The 23,738-nt window shown below is 39.7% G+C and overlaps 1 protein-coding gene across 1 annotated transcript; it reads left to right on the plus strand.

The window, feature by feature from the left end:
* Positions 1-1,720: 1,720 nt before the first annotated feature.
* Positions 1,721-3,295, plus strand: calca (calcitonin/calcitonin-related polypeptide, alpha). Its single transcript, XM_030096018.1, has 4 exons — positions 1,721-1,772; positions 2,113-2,204; positions 2,450-2,581; positions 3,118-3,295. Exons 2-4 carry the CDS (start codon positions 2,119-2,121, stop codon positions 3,293-3,295), a joined length of 396 nt encoding a protein of 131 aa, XP_029951878.1. The 5' UTR covers positions 1,721-1,772; positions 2,113-2,118.
* The last annotated feature ends 20,443 nt before the right edge of the window (positions 3,296-23,738 follow it).

Below are 23,738 nucleotides of genomic sequence, written 5' to 3' on the forward strand. Positions count from 1 at the left end.
TTTTGATGTTAGTTATTTAATAAACAAATAAAAATACTCCACTTGGGTGGACGCTGGAGAGGAGTCCTTATCCTAAATATATGAAATTAAAATCTCTTGGCAAGGCCCTCAAATGAGAACAAGACAATTAAGATAAATCACCGCGTGTGGAATCTCCTGCTCTGAAGTCTTTCGTCTTTCATGAGCAGTTCCTGACAGTGTGTGAAGCTGTTAGAGACTAATTTAGTGCCTCTGGTCCGAGGCCTGCAGGTCTGCTCAATAGTACTAAAAGGCTCATCTACTCTAATGAGTTTCCTTGTGACGCAAAAAATAACTGGGAGGCAGGATGCTTTATGATACATCATCCAATATTGTTGCATAACAGGAATTAGGAGATGGCCAGAGACCAACAGCCCAGTAATTAGCACAGAGAAACCGGATGGACATCGGCGAATGGATGGTTTGGTTTATTGACAGAGAGCTCGCTATAATGCCATTCCCATATAAATCATAAAGAACAGACTCTCAGTCCGCTCCTCGATGGTATGCGAGCTGCTACGAACTGTGCGTCTGAATCAAATATTTCCAAAGCTTTCACAATGATGAACGTAACGACTGGCTAACTCTCATTCATTCTACTCAGCGCATTTCCACTTGTGAATTTCATTACTGGCAATTGGGCTTCAAGATACGCGGCATACTGCTGGATAAAAATCTTCCTTTCATAATGATCAAGACAGTTTAGAAGAATTCCTGAATAGATCTAGGCATTGTTTGACATTCCTTTTTACAGTATCTGGTGAGAAACAGACAAACATGAATTTATCAGAACTGGTCTCACATCTGTTCCTCTTTCTTTCTTGTTAGCATTTTTATCAACTTGATGACAAGATGGACAGATTAATGGATAAGTATATTTTATACTTTGATAACTTACACCACACTGTTGCTTCACTTCATGGTTTTTCTCTGTTTTTGTACAAAAATGATCATCTGCTGTTGCTTGAAATTATGGGAAATTTGATTTGACAAAACAGAAACTGCCACCAGATGAAGTGATTTACTATTTTAGTTGTAGCATCATGATTTGTGTGATTTTAGTCAAGCTGCTCATTGTCAACAGACCTTTATAATGGTACAAGAGCAGTTAAACTCTGATAACACTGTTTGAAAGCAGTTTCAGGAGATTTTCAAGAGACACCTTGTAAAATGTTCATCTTTTCAACACCACTTACTCATTGCGTAACATGGAGAACAGGGAGTTTCTAAGCTTTATTTAAAGGTACATCAATCATTTGTAATCAGTTCTGGGTATTTTAGGGCCCAATTTGGTCCTTTTCAGTTTCTATATTCGACATTCAACACACCTCCTCTTACCACAATAAAAATACAATAAATATAATTTTGTTGATTTTAACTCACTGTAAACCCTGAGTCTGTTGACACCACTGAGGAATTTTACTGCTTAAACTCTTGTAAGTTTCTCCGTGCAGCCAACTGCTTCCAAACAGTTGATAACTTTTAGTGAATCAAACACATCGGCAACCACGGTGGGTCCCATTTGCATACAGCTTCTTTTACTGGTTTGCAGAAAGAGGCGAGGGGCTCGAGATTGGCCAGCTGTTTGAGGTAAAGCTTTTCATCAGCCAATAGACGGTGATCAAGCGCTCATTGGGTTGATAGAGAAACCCATGGGGAACATATATAAAACCCTGTGGTATGGGAGTGTTCAGTAGATTCGCAAGTGAGTCTATTCTTTGAATCTTCATTACCAGAGGAGTTATCATCTCACGGTAAGTATGGGGAAAAAAAAAAAAAAGACTGATTCTTCAAACTTGACAAAACATGTTGCTTTTAGTGCCAGACGTGATAGAGTAAGGTGATGGGAGGCAGCGGTTCACTCTGTGAATGAGAACAACTCATCCAGCTCAAGTCAGCCTGAGTTCAGCCTTTTTCTGTCTGTGCAGCCTTTGAGGCTCAGCTAGCAAAAGAGTGAGGGAGTGAGAGAGGGGATCATGCAGCTGTGCATGCAGGCAGAAATTAGTTTAAGGGAGAAAAAATGGTGGGCATTTTAAAACTGACCCCTGATTACTAGTTATTGCCTTTACATGATCTTTTCTGTGTTTTTTGCAGGAAATCATGGTGATGCCAAAACCCTGGACCCTCCTCATTGCTTGTGCGCTGATCATTTGTCAGATTTGTATCTCACAGGCAGCTCCGTCCAGGTGGGAGAGCAGCACTATTCACTCAAGCAAATGTTAACAAATTTATCACACAAGTATATTTAAATCAGCATCTAATGTCTAATATAACAGTTCACTTTGAAAGGTTTAGTCCTATCAGTGTTTCAGGTTCACTGTTAATTTTTGGATTGTTTTCATGTTAATTATTAACACAGTTGTGTTTAAATAGACGTCCTGACAGTAAAAGTGTTTGATTGATGTGCTGTTATCAAAACGTGTCTTTTCAGAAGTAGTAAGGAGTCCATGTCGGATGGCGTCACTCTATCGAATGACGACGCTCAAAGGTTACTGAGAGCGATCAAGGAGTTCATGCAGATAACTGCAGATGAGCAAGATCACCAAACAGCTGACGGAGACAGGTATATCTATCTATCTATCTATCTATCTATCTATCTATCTATCTATCTATCTATCTATCTAACAACAGTAACACAAGGCATCATAATTTAATGTAGGAGCCCAACAACTTCAGTGTGCGCTCAGCTTGGGTTTTATTACTCTATCAAGGTATTTTTCAAGGTCTATAAAAACATCATTGATCTTTTTTTAAATGTCATTGCATGGGCATCATTCATCCATTCATTCAGCCATTGCTTAAAATGACATGTGCATCAGAGTGCTTTAGTTTAGTAAAAAGCAAAACGTGAGTTAATCCATGAGAGAACATGCATGACAGTCATAAGTAAGACTGTAATTAATCATTACAACAAACATTCTACATGTGTTTAATGGGGTTTTAAGCATGTCATGAAAATCTTCCAGACATTTTTGTCTTAAATGCATGACATCTCTTGAAAAAAACTAATAAACATGCATGCTGTTATTAGGAATGATCTGCATGTCACTGTAAAGCCTGTTTCTGCATGTTTCTGTTTTTTTTCCCCATCTCTAACAGCTTGGATAGACCCATGTCTAAGCGCTGCACCGGCTTGAGCACTTGTGTGCTGGGAAAACTCTCCCAGGACATTCACAAACTGCAAACCTACCCTCGCACTGACGTGGGAGCAGGGACGCCTGGCAAGAAGAGAAGTCTATCTGAGCATTATGACAACTACGGCAACTCATACAACTGAAGCTCTCAGCTTTCGCTCGTCTGTTCACTACATTTATTGGCACTTGTTTGATCCTGTCCAACTGGGTTCATGAGTTAAATTGTTGATACATGCCAGCTCTCTTTATATGAATCTCAAAGTTTGATATCTGAAGCCTCAGTGTGTTTTTCTGCTTTCTGGTTTCATCTTTTAGCTCATGACGCTTCTTTATACAATAAATTCATATTTAACTTGAAAAATGTTTTTAATGGAATTTTGATTAGAATCTGAAAAAATAAAACGGTAAGCATGGCTGTCTGAACATCTAAGCTGAATTGAAATGATATGATAGTAATTTTCTTTTTTTTCTTTTTTGCAAGTAACACAACAGCACAAAAGCGGGGATGCAACACATCCACCTGCGTCACCCACCGCTTGGCTGACTTCCTGAGTCGGTCGGGCGGCCTGGGAAACAACAACTTCATCCCCACCAATGTTGGCTCCTTGGCGTTCGGCCGACGGAAGCGGCACGGACCTGCATGATCACTTAACCAGACATCTGGTACGTTATCACACTGCACAGAATGGATCCGGCAAACCACTCAATCCAGTGAAATCTCCCCAAATTCCTCAGAAATCTTTGCATGGCTGTTGCTTCATAGCCATCTATGTTCTTGTATAATACTATTTACATTTTAGATTTCATAAGATTTGAAATAATGAAAACAACTTTCTTGTAAAACAAATTTGTTTCATGGATTTATTTTTGACACAATTGCAGCGTTTCTGAACTTTACAGAGAATCACCTGAATTGCACACAAGTTTTTTTTTGTAACATTCTCCTTTATCTTCCTCTTTTTGCACCTGCCACATCATTCAGGAATGCCTTTGAGCGTCTTCTCTTTTTTCTCTCCTCTCCAGGACAAAGTGTCCCCGCTCAAGTGACAAAACATCACCATCGACTTATAAGCTCTTTCAGAATGACTGTCATTTAACAAAACATGCCACAGTAACATGCTCTGATGTTTTGACTTTAGATTATAGACAGTGTATTTATTGTCTTTCTGTGCTATGAGAAAAAAAATCCCTCCCATTTGTGGTCATAGACATATAAAAGAATGTCGTCTTTTGGAAAGGGGGAGAAGGAGGAGGCAGAGGTGTTTTCCTCCTCTGTATTAGCTCGTATCTCACTGCACTTCTGACCTGTGGCTGCAGAGTGTTGACCTGGGAGTCTTATCTGCATCTTCACCAGCTGTGACTGTTTCGTGCCTTGATGTGAAACACTTCATTACATGGCATTATAGTTAAAACGTGGAAACATTTTTAGTAATTATCCTCAATATTGTAAAAATTGTGATTTGAAAGCAGTAATAAATAGTATTTTAGCTACACAAGCCTTTCGTGTCTTACTATATGTTTGATTTTTTTAAATCAGTTGAAACAGATATCCACATAGACCTGATTGATTTCTTCGCCAAAAAAGTATATTTGTTGGTTAAGGCAACCACTTTGCAATCTCTACTGAGACATGAGGGATTGAACTTCCACAACCATGTGTGTAGCCGATAAGTCATCTCACTCTCCACTCCACAGAACAGGAGTCTTGCTCAACTGAGTAGTGGATGAGCTTTGTCTTCAGTAAATCATTACATATCTAACAGGAAGTGTCAATCTTCACTGGAATGACAGATATTTGTTGTTAACTGCTATACAAGACCATCCATGTTCTATAAGACAGAGCTATCACACACTGAAATAAAGTCACACAAATGCACATTTCAGTCACATTTATAATCACAAATGAATCAAAATGCATGTTTTGAGCAAGCTGAAGATGAGAGACTGTGGACGAACTAAACCCAACATGAAGTGCACTGTATAATTCTACCGAGTCGTCGCAAAGGCATCGATTTCTGTTGCAAATCGACACCTCTTCAGAAACTGGCTTTATTACAACTTTCTATTAGAAAGTAAAGTGATCTTGGAAAAAGGGGCAGAAGCTCCTACTTATGAGATGTTTGGCTGGTGAGCCAGCAGCTGTTTGTCATTGTGGAAATTGAAATTCCACGGGTTCTTAGCCTTGTTGTTCTCAAACCTTGTGGGAGTATGTGGGTACAATGAGTCCAAACTGGGTATAGATGTTTCTGCACAGAAGGGCCACTCAACTCCTGAAATCCTGCAGGTTGTAGCTCTCTCTCTGCAACAGCACACCCCAATCTAATGTTAATATCATCATCCAACTTGTAAAAAACTGCAGTATCGAGCCCCTCACTGCAATCAGGTGTGATGCAACTGCGAAAGGCCCAACATGCAGGGCGTCAGCCCACGAGCCCTGGAGTATCCCAGCCGCAGATCCTGTCTGCATCTTACACTCTGCTGCTATGTGCTGGATTGTCTCTGCGGCGTCTTTGCACAGCTTGCACTACGGGTCTGAGCTACTCTGGTAGAGCCCGGACTCAAGGCCTTGTGATTAATGCCTCTTTTTTCTTCTACATTCCTGAGAGGTTAATTGCCGACCTTAAATTCCCCGTTGATATGAATGTGAGTTTGTCTAGTTGTCTCTCTCTATGTATACTTGTTATGAGATGGACTGATTTCTTCTCACGTTGGAGGAAACAAAATCCATTGTTCACACTGATGCAAAAATCCTGTGGTTGAAAAGAGGATGAGAAACAAGAAGGACAGACATGTAATGTGAGGACGTCTTACAAAGTGGGGGAAGGAACATATACAGAGAGAGGAGGCACAGCTGACAACAATCAAGAGTAATGAAGGCAGGAGAGGGAGCACAGAGGACACCAGGGAGAGGTGAAAAGATAAACAGCCTAAACACTGGGAAGGAACTATAAAATCAGATCACTCCAGGAAAAATGAGAGATTATGGGCCATGGCATATCCAAAAAACAGCACTTTGAGAAAGCTGCTTAGGCTTCTGTTGACTAATTTTATAGAAGAGCAATTATGATGAACAGAACATGGGGCGTCAGCCCACGAGGCCTGGAGTTGAGCAGCCCGGCTGTACGGTATCCCAACCACAGATCCTGTCTGCCTCGAACCTAATATCAATATTGACAGTGGGGGAAATATTGGTAAGCTGACTTTACTTCCATTTACTTCCATTTGTCAGCTTGAGTGGTCTCAACACATTTTAAATCAGTGCTATTCAATTACAGAGTCAGTGTGACGAAATTTTAAACTCAATAAATCTATCCGGGTTAGACATTTTTTCTGGCCAATAAGCATCCAAATAAATTTCTGCAGTTTTTATTCATATTGTGCATTTTCATTTTTCATACATTAAAGGTACATGAAAAAGTCCACAAAAACACAACAAAAGACCTGAGGTAAAAGAAATTTTTTTTTCGTTCAAAAATAAAATCTAATAAAACAAAAAGATAAATTTCCATAAATAATCAGTCATCCCTAAAAGGGCATAAAAAAACTAGTGTGCTTTCTCTGTACATTGAAAAATGCATTTAGCGAAAGAAAAAAAATCCCTGTAGAAAGGCTCCCTTGATGACGTGCAAAGGTGGTAATAACTGCGCGTGGAAGTCAGGAAACCTCCTCGTGTGTCTCCTGCTTTCTAATTTTAAAAGGCTCTTGATAAGTGAGGAAATACCAACAGGCCAGGATTCTGCAGGTTTTGCGGTGAGGACGACTCTGTGGAGAATATTCAACATTTGATGAGGCCTTGGAAACTCACGTCAACCCTCAACACCCAATAAAGTAAGGCCATTTTTGTTTTTGGCACTTTTTTGTCCTGTGTGGAATTAAATCTAATCAAATTTAATTAATGCCTCGTGTTTTAAGTTTTGACTGTGGTTTTAATATGGATTTGATTACAAAGCATCACGAGGATTTAACTTGACATGTAGCATGAACACGTAGCATGTCTCAGACATGTGGTCACAGGTTCATTATTTACAATCTAAATATTGAGGGTTCACTACCTGTGAAGTGTTGGGCTTTTGTTCGACATTAGAGTGAGGAGAATCATGTTGCACTTTTTATTATTGAAGTATGGGCTTGTTGAATGTTTTGTTAAAAACATGGGATACAGTTATATGTCTTTGCACAGAAAAATAGAGAAATATTATTATGCACACCTTTTACCATTTAAAATCAAACAGGGCTTGTTGTTGTTGTGGATCCTGAAGTAAAAATAGTTGGATATCCAGGTGCTAAACTGTGCTTCTACTGGCTTTTCCAGCGTCATAATTTCTGACGTGTGGCAGAGTTTTGTCCTCTAATCGCTCACTTTCTAATTTCCTTGTCCCCTTATTGTTTCTTTAAAAACTGAAAAAACTCTTTAAACTTCAGTTCTGGCTTTATGATGTCTGCTTTGCATTTAGTTCTTTAGCAATGATTTAGTTTTAGCAGCAGTCAATCTGACTGTTCCCTTCAGTTTAGCCAACCCCAGGAAGCCATTGTTACTCTCACGAAGGGTCCCTGGAGTATTGTCACCATTTCTCTGGAGTTCCTGTCTAACAGACCCTGAACTTCATGGATACTGGTCTTCTTTAATTGATATGCTTGTTCTATCAGTTCTTTGACTTCTCCATTCATGTGTCTCTTCAGGGAGTGTGTGTTTCTGCCAACTTACAACTTAGTTTCAGCTTAATTTTTTTTGCGCACCTGCGAACATGACTGAATTGTGAATCTGTGTTTAATGTTGCATTTTTGCCCTGACAACCCAATATATCATTTACTTATTTTTTAAACTTTATTTCTACTATTTCTATCTACTCTTGTCAAAATAGCCCAAAAAGTGATGATTTTGGCTCATAGAAAGTGAATTAAAACTGCTGTCAATGAACAAAAAGTGCTCATGGCTGAAAAGGAAGTGAACCAAACATGCAAACAATACATGTGCCCCCCCCCCCCCCCCCCCAATAAAGCAGCTGTAATTACTCACATCATACTCAACAAATTGAATACAAGTAAAATTACAATCCCAGTTCAGAAAGTACATAAAATGTAAACATAACCACAATTCATTGAGTTGTAATTCTCACAAAGTCATATTGAATTGGTTAGTATAACCTAGAAATTAATGTGGGAGGCAAAACATTTTACCATTTCACGAAAAACGCAATGAGTCGTTTTGAGCATTTCGTAAATGATTGATTCAGTAAGATTACTGCTCAAAAAGTGATTGTTTTAAGAGCATTTCAGAAGTCCATTTTGTAAATGCTTCCTATCTACAGGACAGAATATTAGCAAAACATTCAAAAAATCAAGAGCCTTCTCTGCACAAAGGGCAAGGCCATAGGTCGACATTGGCATCTTCTTTCGTGAAGTGCTTTATATATTGTTACATCCTATTTTTAAATTACATTTTAAATATGCCAATAGTTGTATTTATAATACTTACACATTATTGGCATATGCTGTGCATCAAAATAAATACAAGCATCCATTATGTTATAGTTAATGTGAAGTCAATAAATTGCTCTAATCAGAAGCAGACAAGCCTGCACATGACTGGTGACTGAAACGTGCTCGGAGGAAACGTGTGTGAAGTGTGCACTTGTGATGCTGATCGACAATGCACACATCAAGTGATTAGATAGAGGAGCTGGGGCTACCCTTGATTGTAAGTAGCCATGTGTGAACTCCCAAACAGAGCTAATGAAAAACACAAGGGCCGGTTTTAGAGTCGCTCTGCAGTCTCAAGAGGAACTGTTGAAGATGTCAGATCTCTTGAGTGTCTGGGGACAAGCATCTGTCACTTTTGCATCGTCACCATCTGGTTCCCACACTGGGTGTAAGTTGGAGTTGCAGTGTGTTACATTTCTCATGAAACAAAAGATACAAGACTTTTTTTTTAATGTCAGCTGGTTGTTTGGTACATGGTGTCAGTTTCCTGCATAAAAATGATGTGAGTTTCCTTCACATAATGTGCGGTAAAAATTGCAAGCATTATTACCTCCGCCAAGGAGGTTATGTAATCACGTCAGTTTGTTGGTTTGTTAGTTGGTTGGTTGGTTGGTTTGTTAGCGACATTACGTCAAAAGTAATGGACGGATTGCAATGAAACTTTGTGGAAAGGTGGGTCTTGGGCTAACTTAGAATCCATTAAATTTTGGTGATGATCCGGATCACTGTCTGGATCCAGGAATTTTTTTTTAAAGGATTCTTTATCATTGAGAGATAGGGAGTCTTTGACATAGTGGGGCAGGCCCGCCGACAGGGAGCCTGTGTGGCATGCGCGCGCCGCGCCGCACGCCCCACTGTTCCGCACGCCGCACCGCTCTGCGCTCCACACGCCGCATGCCGCACAGCTCCGCATGCCGCACCGCTCCGCATGCCTCACCGCTCCGCTGCACTCCCCTCCGATCACACCCCCGATCACAATGTTGTTTTATTATATATGGTGTTCTTATTGTTGTTGGTGACTGATTTGACCTGTGGTGGAGGTCTGCGCTTTCTGAGTGCCAAATTCTAGTTATTGTTGTTCTATTTATTGTTGTTCTATTGAAAACTCGCAAGCTAATGGTGCTTACTTACAGTAAAAATAATTAAAGTAAATGGAGTGATCCAAATTTTCTAACATAAAATTCGGAAATATAACCATTTGACAACTTGGGAAAATCTTTTTCTCTGTTGGCCTTCAGGCAGAGCCTAATGACACTTTATTCACACAAATAGGAATTGATTAGCAGTCCAGCTACTCTCATGTCACTGCCATGTGTTGACCACATCATTCACAGACTCTGCTCTTGTTAGACAATTGCTTAATTGATTATGGGTGTGTGTGTTGCATAGCATAGTGTTGCATAACGGCTCATTTCACAGCTTTCAAAGAACACAACAGTGTTATTTCATACATGTTTTGAGCTATATTTCTTCATACCTTGAATTGAGAATCCACAGACATCCATCTGTTGTTCTGAACTAACTGTGACGTTCACATTGCATTGCATGGTGCTCGCATGAACTCAAGATGTCTGCACAGCGTTGACCCTGTCTCGGCTCTCTCCGGTCATCTGAGTGTTTTCATTATCTGTTGAGCTGAGCAGATGGTGCAACCTTGCATCCCGTGCCGAACGTGTGGCCTATCTATAACAAAACTTGCTGTTTGCCACTTGTCATGTGAGTCTGCTCTGGATAAGGTGGGCTTGATAATGGATGAGTTAATGGTTTTGTAAGTATTTTAAATCTTTGCCCTTCAGCTTTTCTGAAGGTGAAGGAATTATATTCTTTGTTCCGTAAAGCTTTATTCAGAGCTTCAATCCATCTTCTAAACAGACTTCTTCAATTAATCATTTAAAAAATGTTACTTTTTATATTTTGGCTCTGGTGGTGTACAAACTTTTCGCAGTGGGATTAACAGATTAATCCCACTGCGAAAAGTTTGTACACCACCAGAGCCAAAATATAAAAAACACACATTGTCAAATCTAAAATGCCAGCAATCAGATCCCACCCTGAATACTCCAGTTTTAACATCTTGAACATCGGAATTGCAGAACTGGAGGACAGAATTCACCAAGTGTACCAGATCCGTGAAGCAGAGAAGCTGGTGGACACCATCATCTTTGGTCCAACGAGGGAGGATGAAGTCCACTCTGAAGTGCCCAACATCTGCACTTCTTTCTCCGGATTTAAGCTCCCATTTTAGTCCCGTTTTAGTCACCAGTCTTCAGACTAAGAGACTCAAAATTACAGGCACTGTCTTTAAAAACATGAGATCAAGTAAAGAAGCTGGGTACTACACTGGGCTTTGCTTTATTCCACATGTAAAGCATGTGGTTTTTGGGAATATATCCAGAGTCTGCTTGTTTCTCTCTCAGGCCAGCAGAGATGCTGATGCATACCTGTGCTTCAAACCGGACTGACTGCTGTCCTGCTCTCTGATCTTCCCAAAAAAAATCACCCCACACCTTCAGCAGAACTCAGCTGCTCGTGTTGAACAGGACCAGAAAGCAGGATCGCACTGCACCTCTTTTGAAGGCATTGCATTGGCTCCTCGTGTCTTTTCAGATTTATTTAGAGTTCTTTTAATGGATGTTAAAAGTCATAATGGTCTTGTGCTTACAGATTTACTTTTATCTTATGGAAAGTATACTTTTATCTTGCAAAGCTTCAGGTCCTGCAGCACCGGCCTTTTAATCATCCCTGTTATTAATAGAAGTGACGGTGAGGCTGCTTTTCAGCACTACGCACCACGTTTATGGAACAGCCTGCGAGAGCCTGCAGAGAATTTTCATGTCTTTAAAAGCAGGTTCAAGAGCTTTCTTTTTAATAAGGCTTTTAACCAGTGTCTCCCTTTTTACCTGTTGTAGGATTATAGAAATTTGATTTATTCATGTATTGTTGGTATCATGTGGGAGGTAGATGGGGATCAGTGCATTTTGTGCTGCATTTTGTTGTACTAAAAGTGCTCCATAGATAAAGCTTAATTGAATGATTGCGCATCAGATCATTTAGAATCATATGAGACCTTTCTGTCATCTTTCATTGTTTCGGTGAGGACATTATCTAAAACAGTAGCCTAACAGTAGTCACGTGTATGAGCATAAGTTGAAAAAGTTTGACTTTGGGTGACTGTTTGCTTTTTGCAGTGTGCCGCCATCATGTGGTTAAATATATGTAGTGATTGCAGGGAGTGCCGTGTTGCTCATACAACACTTTGTTGGTGGGATTCGGGATGGATATTTCCTTAAACTCAAATGGCTGCAGTTTCCTCCCACAAAAACATGTGTAGAATTGACCAAAGTCCAGTTGACCTGATTTAATTTGCTTCGAGATGCTTCTTATGTGGACAAATGAGAATATACCGGTATCTTCCACTCTGTGACATTGACAAAAAAAATGACAAAAGCCACACTCAAATGCAACAAAAAAAAGAGGAATTTGTCTCCTTTAACATACATACATACGTACATACAGATATGATCAACGGCATTTTTGTTTCCTATTAGGAACAGTCAGTCTTCCTTTAAAGACATTGATAATTAGCAAGAGGTCCTTTGGTCGTTGAGAGTTTTATCATCTCAAATGTCTCACAACTATCTTTTATATTCTCACAACAGGATTATTTTCTTATACAATTACTCAAAACACAGTGATGAAAAACTGTTTGGAAATCATTGTATTATTTTGAGCTTCATTTTCATTTTGTTGAATTTTTTTTAATCGTCCTTTATTGTAGAGCATCGAATTCATCCCGTCCATACAGCACTTTCATGACTTATGAGGCCAGGACGGAATTCAGTAATTCTGCCGATGCTTAATGGGGTGTCGAGGTTCACCAAACACATTTAAAGTCTTCCCGTCTCCAAAAAAAAAACACATTCTTCCGGCTTCAAGAGCCCTTTCAATAATACAACAGTTTCATATTATATTCATAATGTGCTACGGTGAACACTGTATGAAAGTCTGCTGGGCTTAATTTAATGTAATTTCAGGGCCTAATTTAGGTTCCTACATGTCAGTGGTAATGAAACTTTTGTATTTGATCTAGATTCTCTCCAGTTGGATTCTCTCAAAGACTTTCAACATGAACTTTATGCATAGCATTAAATTCAAAGGAGAAAATAATCCCTTGACTTTTAATTGTGCTGTGGAAAAATGAGAAGTTAGATATCAAAGAAGTCAAGAAATACAGAATACGCCTGTCAAGGTTATAATAGCCAGTTTTTTTTTTTTTTTTAATTTAGTAGCTATATTTCATAAATGTCCTGAGAAAATCTGCATTGCATATATATCCCATTGGAAATCAGGATGAGTTCTTATCAAAATCAAACATTTGTTTGATAAAATGATTAAAACGGTGTCATCAATACTCTACTCACTTTATTTGATAACAAAAAGTCGCTGCTTAGCAGATGAATAAGGAAAATTAAAACTGCGCAATGTCAGTTCAGGTGCTCTAGATGGCAGCAGAGAGCCACACATCCCCACTCCCCTCTTACATTAATCTCATATTTATGGGGTATGAATAAAAAACTGTTTGCTATTTTCTTTTATTCTCTGTCAAGTTTGTGCAGTTCATAATTAATTCAGAGGCATTTCCTTTCCCGTTGTAAAACCATCCAATCAAAGAAATCATTGAAGTACAAAAATTGAGTTGATTAACCAAATTAAACTGTGTCGGAGGTGAGGATGAGCCGTGATACTTTGGGGTGTGTGATGAACAAATTTCACACTAAATGGCAGCATGTTTTTTCATCCAAAGCAGTGAGATTATCGATACGTCTAGACATGGTCTGTGAATATTTTACTATCATCCTGATGTGACATGAGGCAAAAACACCAGTGCTGCTTTTCAGCTTTTTGGTATCGCTGTTCTCTCTGTATTGTTTGAATTGTATTAATTTATCACTTATGTAGCTGTTAAAATATATATTTCAGGATGTTGATTCAGTGTAATTTTTCTTTGTTTCTTCTTCTTTTCTTATTATCAAGATTAGCATTTTTTTTAAGAGAGAATAATCATGTCTATACAAAATACTTGAAAGTATTTACAGTTCACTACAGTCCTTAAAAAAATGAAGTAAGCATTCACAGCTCTTTTTGGCTTCTGTGTAAACTGGAGTGATTTCTGAGGCCTATTTACTATGTGGAATATACAGTATATTTTTAAAGACAACATTAACGTGTGTAAGGTCTGTGTTGTCTGCTCTGAGATGTAGCTGCTCTCTCCTTCCCTCTGAAGGCCCTCTTTGTAGACGCAGGAATGCCCTGTGTGTACTCTGAAATGGAAAGCAGGCCGTCTGTTCAGATACGCCGCCGATTTGTTTAATTGTAAGTGACGGAGGAATTTATAAAAAACTATGTTTGATAAAGATGCCTGTCTGATATTCTCTTAAAGGAGACACACACACACACACACACAACATGTTGTCCTAATTGTTCGACGTCTCATTAGGGCAGCGCCATGGGACCTCGCCGGATAATGGAATGGCTGTAATACTGTGGCATTCATGGCGTCTCATGTGTCTTCTGATCATACATGCATATGTAGGGGCTGCAGTGCTAATCTGAACGCACAGCTGGCTATATCGCTCACAGCTGATATTGACTTATTGACCACTTTTATAGACCAAATTGTGTGGAGAGTTTCAGCAGCTGTCAAGCATTTGAAAGAATCAAAGTGTAAAAAAAAAATGTGTCCTTTAAAATAAAAGGTGTGCAGAATTCTTATACAGTTTGACTTATTTGAAACCTTTTGTTATTTGTTTCTGAGGAGATTGATGACATTTATCACTTTGTTCCAATAGAAAGCAAGAAATAATGAAGTCTTGGTGCAGTTGACACTCTAAGTGTGCACCTGAACTTCTTCAGTCGTACTCAAAGCTTTGATTGAGCCTATGGAATTGGATGAATTGCTGTAGAGGACGGATGGAAGAATGATTGAACCCACAGGTTTTGTGCAGATTAGACAGTTGCTATTCAAACACTTGGCTCCATTGTACAGGTTGGACATCATCACACATCCCACCTTTGCCCCGACATTAAACAGCACATACCACAGATAGAGGTTCACATGCTGCTCATATTGTCTTCCAGCCACACTTTTAACTTCAAAGCCCTGCTCACCCTTGTGTCTCAGGAGGAATGGAGGCACCACGGCAGCCAGCCTTCGCTGCTTTGCCATGGTTAACTATGGCCGCGGGCCGGAGCACCTCCCCGTGCTTCTGATACCAGAGCAAGGGTGGTGGAGAGGGGAGCCAGTGTCCTGTAGCTCCACAGCACACTGCCTTGTGCCCCGCCACCACATAACCTGTCCCAGCGAAACAGAGTTGCATTATGCGCCCGTTACAAGACTGGGCTTGTTTAAAACAGTGTATGAAAGAGCACCTTGCATACCAAGGGGTTCTCGAGGAGATGGGCTCATTCCTAATGAGGACAGTCACACAAGCGTTTTCATTTAAGGAGGGATCAGAGGGCTTGAATTTGCACAACCTTGGGAAAGGATCATCACACATTCAGTTTGACAAATACAAAAACAAAACAAAAAACACCTTTAATACTTGCAAATAATGTCAATATGTGTTCAAGCTTTCAAGCGTTGCTCGGGTCTGGAGTGTGTCCTCCCTGTTGAAATGATGATGTTCAGCTCAAAGGAACAATGTGGTGGATTTACTTTATTATGAACAAAGCCTTTGTCTGAGGTGCTCACACACTGAACGGGGGTCCAGAGTCCAGGAGCAGCTTTGAACTATCAGGTCAAAGACATCACAGAACCGACGCGCTGTTTCGCATTCATCTTGTACCTCACACAGGAGGCCCGCCACATTTGTCCTTTTGATTGTCCTGCATTTCTTTAAAGGTCTGGCTGGAACCATAGGTCATCTGGTGTCTTTTATGTTGAGAAAAACAAATGTTGTGTTCTTATTCTTGCTCTTCACTTTGGGGGAAGAACTGCACGGGGGTGAAAGCTTCCACTTGTTAGCATGGTTCCCCGCGGCAGTAAAGAACAACAATTGAAACTGTGCTTTTACTTCAAAACTGCAGATTACAGTTTGAAAGAAAAGAAAACATTTTAATTGAAGATAGAAAAAGGCTTTGCCCATATCAATAGAAAGGTGGGCATAGATATGAAATCCACTGCCATGAAATATGCAAAGCAAGCCCACCACAGAGAATAGCTGAAAACACAGGTTCTTTTGATGTTAAGTCCTTTGGTTGTGCATGTCTTCATTCAACTAGCCTGTGGATGTTTTAACCTTCTGTAAAACTTGCTCCAGCACTGCACTCTCCCTCTCTACATCAGAGTAATGTGGATCTGCACTTCTGCCCATGATTTTTATTTCATGAACACTGTATTTCTCTTTGCTAGACTTTATGGGTGCCCACCGTAGCATTTACTGTTCTCTCCTCACCATATTCTTATGGTTGTTGACACAAACCTTCTGTAATGACTGCTTTTCACATTTTACTGTTCTCTCATCCTGTGTTTTGTCTCATTTGCCTCATCTTGTGTGTTGCTTGGTAAAGTGGAGAAGTTCTCTGCTTTCATTGTAACTAAAAACAGGTTTTTTTTTTTTTTTTTTGTAGGATTAGTACTTAGTACTGCAGTAAAAATAGGTATAAATGGAGATTCAGTGCTTAAAAAGAAATATCTGTTACATTGTTTTGACACATAAATGGATGCACACACACCTACTGCCCTCTTTTTTAAACAAACAAAGTAATTCAAATGGGACTAATAATCAATCAAGCGTGGAACACGTATCCTTTGACTCCAGGCTGTTATTTCTCGGATGAGCTTGTGTGTGTGTGTGTGTGTGTGAGTGTGTGTGTGTGTGTGTGTGTGTGTGTGTGTGTGTGTTGTGCACTATCGACTGTCTCAGTTTTGATGATCCATTCTCAGATGAGAGGAAACATATAAGCACGCCGAGCATCACAAAGGGCAGATGAAACACAATGCTTCACACGCTGGAGCAGATAATTACAGGGAGATATCATCCTCACTCAATCTGCGCTTCTCCCCTCATTTTCTCTGCGATACACCCAAGTTTCCTTTCAGAACTGTAAGGACCAGGCGAAGTCCCAGCAGTGAACTACACACTGCTGGTCTTACTGAAGAGAAAATAAGGATTAGTTAGTATTCACTGGACATAACAAGGCCTTTGATGTAGCCAGTATTCTCTTTACTCACCAGGAGCATCAACATTTAATGAGACCTGATATCAGCCTTTTTAGGGGCTGTGAATATTTCAGATAAAAGCAAATTGTATTCACCAATACCAACAGACCACGAGGTGGTCAGACGCTCATTGTCACCTGTGTGTTCTAAGTGATGTACTGGAGCTGTGGCTTTGTGTAATGGGATATGTTCATTAAAACGGACCCATTTCACTCCCTCTTAATCAGCAGCACATATGTCATGGGAGCACAGGGCCTGCAGCTAAAAACTAGTGCATAATTTATAACTCCAGGTCAGGCTGTGCAATGAGTGCATATTATCTCAACAAAGATGCATTACTCTCCCATCATTTCATATTTACTGTTATGTCTTGATGCACAGTTCATTTAGCACACAACGGCGCCATAGCGCCTCAAAGACAAGATCCCAACATGTGTTAAGCGTTAGCACCTGCTACGTGTTCAGTATACCCCATACATTCAGATGAGCTCTTAATACAGGCACCTTTCTCTTTTCGAAGTCTTCAGCATCTGTCTAGCACTATTTGTGTGTGTGTGTGTGTGTGTGTGTGTGTGTGTGTGTGAGCTGGGAAACGAGAGAGACGGAGAGTGTGAGAGTGAGCAAGAAAGTGTCACAGTGAGCTGTGACACTGCAGGTGTTTAAACTGTGGTGATGTAATTGGTCACAAGGGGAATAGAAACAAGAGCTTCACAGTCCTTGATTTGATCCCTTGGTTATTGATTTCTCAGTCTGCTTCTAACAGAAATAATTACCACATGTAATGTATTATTCAATTACAAGACACTGCTCTCAAGTTTGGGTTTGATGGTCCTTTTTGAATCGCTGAGACCTATAGATAATTCAACACTGTCAGCCCATTAAGCAGCGCGAATATTAAAAGGTGTGCGTTAATCCTGCCTATTTATTAGGAACTGTGACATTCACCAGTGCTCAAAGTTTCCCATTTCCATCCTTTGTATAGCTGAAGGGAGTGGGCTTTAACTTTGGCTCAGTGTCAGGAAATCTCTCATTGTGACTCTGTAAATCAGTTTAATAGGCCGTGAAACTATTACAACTATTTTTTGAGGACAAATCAAAAGCATGGACACCTTAGTGCTTCACCAGCCAATAGGTGGGGAAAATATTGGTGAGACATAATTCAAAAAACAAGGAAGAAGTTTATCTTCTAATTATTTTTTTTTCTGTAAAAAAGGGAAAACGATCAAAATCTAACTGTTCCAAAGTTTCATGAACCTTTTCAGTTTCAACCTTCTTTGTTGTTTTTACCATGTGGAATACTCTCTGACGACGACTAAAATGGATGTAAAAAAAAAAAGGCAAAAATATTAGGATTTTAGAGTGTATGATCGCTTCGCTTCTTGTTGCTTGATTCTTCTGTCTCTGCTAATATTTAGTTGCATAGTGCATGTTGCATTTAGTGTGAATTCATATTTATCATCACATTCAGGCTCGGTGGTTTCAGTCTGTTCCGCTCTGTCTGTGTGTGTGTGTGTGTGTGTGTGTGTGTGTGTGTGTGTGTGTGTGTGTGTGTGTGTGTGTGTGTGTGTGTGTGTGTGTGGTGTGTGTGTGTGTGTGTGTGTGTGTGTGTGTGTGTGTGTGTGTGTGTGTGTGTGTGTGTGTGTGTGTGTGTGTGTGTGTGTGTGTGTGTTTACAGCTCATGAAGAAAGTGCTGCTTTTGTGAGCTTAATTTACACTGAGATATTTATGTGCTGATGTTTATGGGGCTGCCACGATTTCATGATTGGAGCTGGTGCTCATTATTTGTTATAAGAGGAGTTCAGTTTTATCTTTGGTAGTTAGTTGAGTTTAGTTTCGATACAATTTCTTGTACTTTTTTTGAGGATAAAAAAAGGAAAATGCTACAAATCTGAGTGCTTACCGGTCACACAGAACTCCCAACAGCAAATTCAATCTACAGTATCTTACGTGCTCCCTTTCTACTTCCTTTCTCTAAAATCATACTCGGTGCTTCATTCAGCTCTGAAGAAAGATATTTTTTTTGTGTGTGTTGAAATGACTCTCTCACCCATTGCTGTGCAGCACTGTGTGACACAGTTTTAATGATCAGCCATCCAACACTTGTTTACAGCCTGGCTTCCCAGTCATGTTCTGTTAATACCCACTCCTGTTAATATTTATCGTCAGTCTTAATTGGTTTGATGTCACTACACTGGCGCTGCTGTCGGCTCGCTTGTTGAACTGGCCTCCGTGTTGTTTCAAAGTCTTTATTATCGAGACAGTCGAGTCCTGTTCATTAAAGTTTCACTTTCCATTTTCATCAGTGAGAAGCTGAGTCTGTAAATGCAAGGCAGCCGTGGAGGAGTCAAACCCTGCAAGCGATCACAGGGGAGGTACATAGTCTGTATAAATTATCAGGAATATGAACCCGATCGAAGATGTTAATTGCACCAATGGTTAGTTATGTGGGGAATTGCCATGCATTTCATGCAGCGATAATAAAAATGAATTTTTGAACAAAGGGATCTTAAAATAATATCTAATCTACAGAGAATAACCACATCAAAGGAATAATTCAAAGCTTTGAAATTTATCTTTGTGGTCCGAAATGTTAAGCACTAGCCCTGCGAATATTGTACTCAATTCAAGTTTGTCAAAGGAAAAAAACAAAACCAGAGTTAATTAACAGTTATTACAGGCCTTTTCAACTTTAATTTGACTTTCAAATATTAGCTCTTAAACATAAACTGTGCTTCTGGCATCTGCAAATTAGCTTAGTGTATCTCCTCTAATTAGGCCTCATTGAACCCATGGTAACCCACACACACAATAAGATTAATAATTCAGCAGCATAAGATGTGTTTAAGAGTGGTTATTAGATTGCATTTTATTCACATTGTGTTAATTTGATACACATCACCTTTGCAGTTTAGTAAAACCATAATCTTAGGTTAGGACCCAATTCAATGATGAGGTGATCATGAATATTAAAATGCAAGAATTTTAATAGCTTTCATTGGAATTTGAAGACATTTTCATAATGAGACAAGACTGCTGGCTGGTGTTGAAGCCCAATTTGTTTAAAACCACAACTATATCACCCAGACCTATATATATTTTTTTCTTTAAATTAGATAGAACTTGATTTTTGTCTCATTAGCTGAAATGCATAGTGTATAATATTGTTTTGGGGTCTTTAATTTTAGAAATGGCACACTGCACTTTGAAAAGATCCAAATGTAAATTATTAATTGATAACCTTAATTCTGTCTGTAGACCAGTAAATAAAATCATATTAAGGTATCACTCTGTTTGTGACGTGTCTGGTAAAATTAGGAGAAAAAAGAAGTGTGGTTGAGGAAAACCTGCCCCTCAGCCCTCACACTTCTCGCTCCTCCACCCACTTGCCCTCCCATCTCCATCCTCCTGCCATCTCTCTCTGTCAACAGTGATTTTGCCTCTTGCCACTGATCAAACGCACCTGCCAAGCCCTGCTAACATTCCCGGGCATGTTCGCTAATTACCCACAAAGCCTTGCAGATTTATACTCCTAATAGGGGATTTGCCTCGAATCAGGGGCAGAGCAGTGCTGCATTACAATGGTATTTATTTGCTCATTTGGGAAAAAATCCCAAGGGATAATGTGCATAATGCATGTTTTTAAGGCAAATAAACTTCTCATTTTTGCATGGCTGTTACTGTTCTGAACTCCCCCCAGACCCCCCCAATACTGTTCATTTAATAAATGCTAAACAACTGCAGTGAAATGGGTTGGAGACATTGTTATAATCACTTCTTGATTTACATCTAAGTTAAAGCTCTTGTTCTCACAAAGACACTGTGCCATGATCAGTGAGTTCAACAACAAAGCCCAGCGTTCTTACAATCCTCTCGCTTCCAGTGTAATTACACAACAAAGCTTTTTCCTAACCATGCACTTATGGAGTACATGATGGAGAGGGAGCTTAGCAAATTATCAATTACTTTCATGTGTGAAAAGCCCTTGGTCTGTTAGGAGAGAGCATCACTGAAGGAGAAAGAAAATGGTTATAAAAGAAAAAACAAAGGTTGATTAAACATATCTCTTTTTTAATTGTTTTGTGATCAATTATCTTTTTTTTCCGAGAGGAAAAAAATCCTTTTACACCTTTGCATTCATGGGTTGTGCTGACACATGCAGCCAGCTCATGTGATAGATGAGCACAGTCAACACTGCAACCTAAGTTATGCCCCGTCACCTACAGACTTTACGTTAATGTTAATGAGTTTCTCTGCAAAACTTTTGTTTCAACAAGGACTTAGCCAACGCGTTTGTGTGCTGCAGTAACATTTATAAACTATCCTTAATGTTCATGGTCATGGTGAACTCATACAGACTGAACCAGTGTCCTGTTTACGTTTACTCCCTTAAGAAAACGGTCCGTGAATCACCCACGTGAAGGTTGATGGGAAGAACTGAAATAAGGTGAAAATACAATGCTGTTTTGTGAGGGCAGCTACACATACAGGTTAAAGGATTTCCACACATTTCAGATTGAGTCAGATCGTTTAGCATATTGGATTCAAAGATTTCTTTCTATTTGCTTTGAAGGTGATGAGGTTAGTTGAAGTGTTCTTTCATTTTTTTTTTTGTATCCTGAGAAAAAGGTCCAACTTAGCCCCGAGTCTGACGGAGACCTCGCTATTGAGGGCTTCATCTGAGCCTCGTCAGTTGGTATAAGCATCAAATATCATTTTTGTCGGGAGAAAGCAGTCGCCGGGGAGAGTGTTTACTGTCTATCCATTTAAAAGAGAAACAAGTTTTTTCCTGAAGCCTGCTGCTTTCTGCATGGTTAGCTCCCCAATGCTGCTCTAATGGAAGGCAGCCCACTCTGCAAGTTCTCAGCGGCGGCGGCGGCGGCGGCAGCAGCAGCAGTCTGGCGTGGGGAGAGAGGGAGAAAGTGTGGTGGAAGAAGTGCTTCAATGCTCCTCAAAACAAGCAAGCCTGACTTTCAGCTAAACGAATACTTGGTCGACGCGCCGTCGTTAGTGGGGGAGGAAAAAGGGGGGGGCAGAAAGGCTATGAGATAAAGACCCTGTGTTCATTTTTATGGCCCGACAGTCGTGTTTCATACACAGATTAACGTGCAGGTGAAATCTCCCCATCAACGCTCCAAACAAATCACTAGATTTCTCAATTCCAGACTTTATTTTTCCCCCCAGGACTATTTTTTTCTAACGGTGAAGCAGCTTAGTGAGTTGAGAATTCACTCTATGCCAATTTATACGTTTAATCACCCTTTCAATTATGAATTGACTGATTTGTCTGAAACCTCTATGAAGCTGTATTCATGTTTCAAAAGTATTCCTTTTCTATTATTGCCTTTGACAGCCGTGCTAAAATCATATTGTGGTTCACTCCAGTTCCTTTATAGGCTTTTTTTTAAATGTGTGAAGCTAAAGTCTGAATGTTTCATGCTATCCTATTTTATCATTTTTAATCCTAGTAATAAAGTAATAAAAGATGACATTACTGACCCCTCCTGAAAGCCAAGGGAAGCTTGTGTTTGAGCTTTCAACAAGGACAGAGGCTGTCAGAATGCTAAATATACCTTTTTTCATTAAAAAAAAATCTTGGTGAATGGCACAGTAGCTTTTGCAGAATTTGGAACAATTAAGATAAATCACAGTGACATTTGTGTCAAATCAATACTTTAATTACCTCCCGTAAAAAAAAAAAAAAAAAAAAAAAAAAAAAGCATTTGTTTCCTGAGTGCCGCTTGTGAGAAGATTTTTTTCCTTTTGTGTACCGGCAGTGCTGTCAGTGAGTATATTCCTAACATGTTGAGATTTTAAACATTTAAACATACCGATGGGATTCTTTTTCACATAGATAATAAATGTTACTCTCATCTGAATAACTTAATCATAACGAAAAAAAACAAATGCATTAATTTCTCCAAATGCTGGTCGACCACAGATTAGACTTTGCAGCATTAATTTGAAGCCGCCTCTGCAGGCGGCACAAAGAAAAACACGTATTAACATCTACCTTTAAATGGGACACACACACACACACACACACACACACACACACACACACACACACACACACACACACACACAGAGCCAGAATAAAGGTTGTTGTCAGTAGGAGAATAAGCAATGGAGACACCACATGTCTATAACCTGCCACGACTGATCCCCCCAGCCTGTCTTCAAAAGCAAATGAAGAGCCTTAATAACAGCTGCCATAACATGAGATCTTTTTAAGTGAGACGCCCTCCTTCCTTTACCAGCCGACCCCCCAGTGAGCGAAAACCTTCTACTCGCCGATCAATAAACTTAGTCTTCTGAAGACAACCGTGCAAAAGCCACAGCGCTGCTCCTTCTGCCTGCTCTGTGAAACAAATTAGAAGCAATCAACACACTCCTCATTTTTGCTTGATTCATTAGACAAAAACAATGTTCAGGAGTGATTCCTGTGTGGCTGTCGGTTTGGGAGGTTTACTTTGCCAGTGACATTTCTGTGACATTTACTTTCTCCTCTGACCAATAAACATTCAAAGTCTAAAAATAACATTTTATAACTTAAATGAAATTAATCTATTTCTCCGTGTTCATTGAATCGCAGTGCATCATATGCAAAGGCATGTTGTTTGGCGAACATATGTAATTTATAAGCTGCTTTCTGGCCGGGCACTGAGAACTGTGTCAGCTGAGACCAGGTGGTGGAGCCAAAAACTCAGAAGAGAGCCGGTCGGTTCTCTAATTTGTTCTAATGCAAGTTTCTTGGATGCTTCTGTAGTTTGTCGTGTCTTCTTGTGGGTGTGTGTCTGTGTGTGCCTGCATGTGTGTCTAAAAGCATGCGTGCATGTGTGTGTTTACCCTCGCCTAAAAACACTCACTTGAGAAACAGAGAACAG

Source organism: Salarias fasciatus, chromosome 1, assembly GCF_902148845.1.
Source record: "Salarias fasciatus chromosome 1, fSalaFa1.1, whole genome shotgun sequence".
Lineage (NCBI taxonomy): Eukaryota > Metazoa > Chordata > Actinopteri > Blenniiformes > Blenniidae > Salarias > Salarias fasciatus.

What these genes read in the sequence shown, in the direction of transcription:
- calca (XM_030096018.1), top strand. Translation starts at nt 2,119, where the DNA reads ATGGTGATGCCAAAACCCTGGACCCTCCTCATTGCTTGTGCGCTGATC. An exon ending in TCACAGGCAGCTCCGTCCAG is followed by an intron (nt 2,205 to 2,449) that starts GTGGGAGAGCAG and finishes GTGTCTTTTCAG; the next exon opens with AAGTAGTAAGGAGTCCATGT. An exon ending in CAAACAGCTGACGGAGACAG is followed by an intron (nt 2,582 to 3,117) that starts GTATATCTATCT and finishes CATCTCTAACAG; the next exon opens with CTTGGATAGACCCATGTCTA.